Below are 3,243 nucleotides of genomic sequence, written 5' to 3' on the forward strand. Positions count from 1 at the left end.
CCATGGGGGCCTTGTTACATAGGAGAACACTAAGAAATGACTTTATTTTCTTGCAGCTGGGGCGGGGGGGGAGGTGAGGGGGGGTGGAGTAAGGTAATTGGTTTGGATATGATACGAAATAAAAAAAGAGAGAACTACGCATCCTGCTTTAAGTCAGATGAATTCAAATTCCTCAAGTCTTTTTTTTTGGTCACCTGAAGTGGTGGTGTTCTTGCCAAAATTAAGACTAGTGTTTTGTTAGGTAAATCCAGTAGCCTTTCTGCATTAACACTAGAAAGAAATAGGCTCTCTTATTTATCTGACCTACTTCAGCAGTCTGCATTAAAAGATTACTCCTATCTCCACGTGTCTATTTCTGCCGTTGACTTTAATTAGACGTATTTAGCAGCAAACTTGGGACACCTGTCTGGATGAACCTGATGCTTTGTGTTTTCCAGTTTATAGTAAATGGGCATGAGGGGGTTGTTCGGGGTTGTTGGGGTTTTTTATGTGGTCTTTTTTTTTTTTTTTTTTTTTTTAAGGTGGCAGCTGGCCGAGAATGGTACATTCACACTATTTACACAGTCCGATCGAAGGAAAATGCACACAGGCACAATGGCAAAAGAAGTCTTGACTACCACCATGTGTTGTCCTCTGCTCAAGGAAGAGTTAGCACCACAGCCTTCAAACGCAGCAGAAGAGCCAACCCAGACGTCCCGGTCTTCATGCAAGACATTGGAGCAGATAAAAACAGAGGCACGAATATTCAGCATATTGCACTTGACCGTTCTGACAAAGCTGTCATCATCCAGAAAGACGCGGTCCCAGCTGGCACGTCGCATCACAGGCCAGTTCTGGAAATCACAAGCAGGGACTCTGGAAACAGTATTGTACCCGTTACTGGAGGGTTGACAGGATTGCTGTTTCTGATCTGCACTGCGGTCATAACTCTCTTTTTGCTGAAGCAGAGGAACCAGTCCTCTGCTGGGAAAAGCAAAGCGCCCATCAGCCACTCCAGCAGCAGCGAAACCATGAGCACGCGGCACAGCGGCAGTGACAGTTCAGAAGTCTAGCCGATTTCTTGGGTGCTTCTCTTGTAACATGTAACTAACTTCACCAAAAAGCAGACTCTCAAAACTAGCTCTTAGCTGACTCCTTTGCACAGGCAAGTGGCGGCTCTGCTTCTAATGCTGGTTCAATTTGTCATGGGCAGCTATTTCTGACGGGGTTGGTGTACTAGGTTCATGTGCGAGTGACTACTTGTGTATAGCATTCAAACTAGTACTCCATGAATGGGAGTTGAGGCCTTTTCCTTTTTTTTTCCACACCTAGTTTTTCTTTACCATTTTGAATATGTGCAGCTGTAAACGTGCCTTATATCCATCATGAAAGATTGGTGCTTAGGGTGCTGGTTTTGATAACATGTACAGTATCTAGCTTTCATATAACTGGTTTTGGGGTGGTTTTTTGTTGTTTTTTAAATAATTATTGCTGGGGAAGGAAGAAAGGAGTAGTATTAGAGTGGAAGCTAAGTGGTAGGTGATAGTGTTCTTTTAAACGAGCGATACCAACAGTTTTGTCTCAAATTTTAATGAGGACTTCAGACATATGGACAGCGGAGGGAGACTCATTCAGGTAAAGCTGTAATGGCGATTATCCGTAAGGAGAACGTTACATGGGATCAGTGAGAATTAGAACTATATTGTAAAGCTACACTAGAAAAACAGTGTTAATGCTTAGGTGCTGGCATTAAGTGCTTTCAAACATCCTGAAACAGATTTTAATACTTCAGAACAATATTAATGACTGCTTTCCATGCCATTTGCAAGATGTAAGGTTTAGTTCCTATTGCTTTCTGCATAGCAGCACTTGAGAAGCATTAGCACAAATGCAGTGCTGCTCAGCTATTTGATAAACCTTTCCCTTCTGCTTCCTCTAAAGCTTTTTATTTAGGCTAGTAGTTAACAAGCGATCGTGGCTTGTTGTGGTTTGGGGTTTTGATGGTGTTTGGAGTTTTCTTGTGAAAAGGGACGCGTTTAAAGGAAGGCTTCAGCACTGCAGCATTTTTGTTGTACACAAAGCGTAAGCAGTTAGACTGATGTCTTCTGTGGCTGCCGTGACAATTCAACTTGTAAAGTGGTGTAGGTTGGCTCTTAAGTAACTCTGCTGTACATACATACGAAGTTCTTTTGACTTTTTGAAGAGCAAAGTATGGTTACTCAACCTGTTTTCAGCTGGGGTCTGCAAATCAGTCACCTGCAAATAGAAACTCATTTAATGTGCTACCAAGAGCTGTACTACTGTACACGAATCTGTGTGTGAATTCTCCGCTTTTTCTTAAGTCTCATTTTGCTTAAGTGCTTAAGCTCCAAAAGGCTGATTTTTTCTAGAGATGCATTTCTCCCTGCTTACACAACACTGATGCCTTTTGATATGCGTCCTTGCAAGAGCCAAAACTGAGCAAAGATTGGTCAAGGCAAACTCAGCGTTTGTTCTGTTTTGTTGGGGTTTTTTGTTGTGTTTTTTGTTGGCTTTTTTCCCCTAGTAAATTCCAAAATTATGCTACCTTAGGTGATGGTATTGGGAAACACCTGACTCTTCGTCTCAGTCATTATATGCCAGATACACAAAGAAAGGACAGCGTAGGAACCGCTCGCGCGTGGTACAGTTTGACTAGCTCAGCGAACAGCGTGGACTGCCAGACCATTCCAACCTTGCACACCTCGAGTCAGCACCAGTTCTTTTTGCAGTAACCAAGACTGTCTGTGCATTTACTGCAGCGTTTGAGAGAAGCGGGTTGTTTTCCGTATTGGTATGTTCTCTGTTCTGACTTGTTGCTGTTTGCCAATAAAAACAATTCTACCGTTCTTAGGCCGTTCTAATTAAGTACAAACCTCAGCATGACTGACCGACTTACCTTTCTTCTGGCGCAGACTTTAAGCAGAAAAATGTTATAATATATCTGTATGTATGTTGATCATTAGTGGAAGACCAGGTAAGTACCTCAAGAACTAATGTCAAAGAACAGAGCCTACTTGTGCAGTAAAATTAAGTTCAGTAAAGGTAAGGTCAGAGCCACAGCATTTCCAGAAACGGGGTTTGACTGGTGGTGGCTTGGAACAAGAAAACACAACTAAATGGTTCTATTGATCATAATGGAAAAAGTGTTCACAACACCCTAAGAGGAAAAAAAAATTGAGGGATGACTAAATAAACAGGTATTCAAGTGGAAACATGAACGAAGAAAGTCACGTGAAGCCTTGT

At 42.2% G+C, this 3,243-nt stretch overlaps 1 protein-coding gene across 1 annotated transcript in view; it reads left to right on the forward strand.

Moving 5' to 3' along the window:
• FREM3 (FRAS1 related extracellular matrix 3) overlaps positions 1 to 2,761 on the forward strand; it is a 72,445-nt gene extending 69,684 nt beyond the window's left edge. Inside the window, exon 24 of the mRNA XM_087737871.1 lies at positions 522 to 2,761. Coding sequence (XP_087593997.1) covers positions 522 to 1,052 — 531 coding nt within the window. The 3' untranslated portion in view covers positions 1,053 to 2,761. The remainder of the gene's footprint in view (positions 1 to 521) is intronic.
• The last annotated feature ends 482 nt before the right edge of the window (positions 2,762 to 3,243 follow it).

This window comes from Nipponia nippon, unplaced genomic scaffold (genome assembly GCF_047370975.1).
Source record: "Nipponia nippon isolate SJK-2023a ecotype South Korea unplaced genomic scaffold, ASM4737097v1 scaffold_6, whole genome shotgun sequence".
Taxonomy (NCBI): Eukaryota; Metazoa; Chordata; class Aves; order Pelecaniformes; family Threskiornithidae; genus Nipponia; species Nipponia nippon.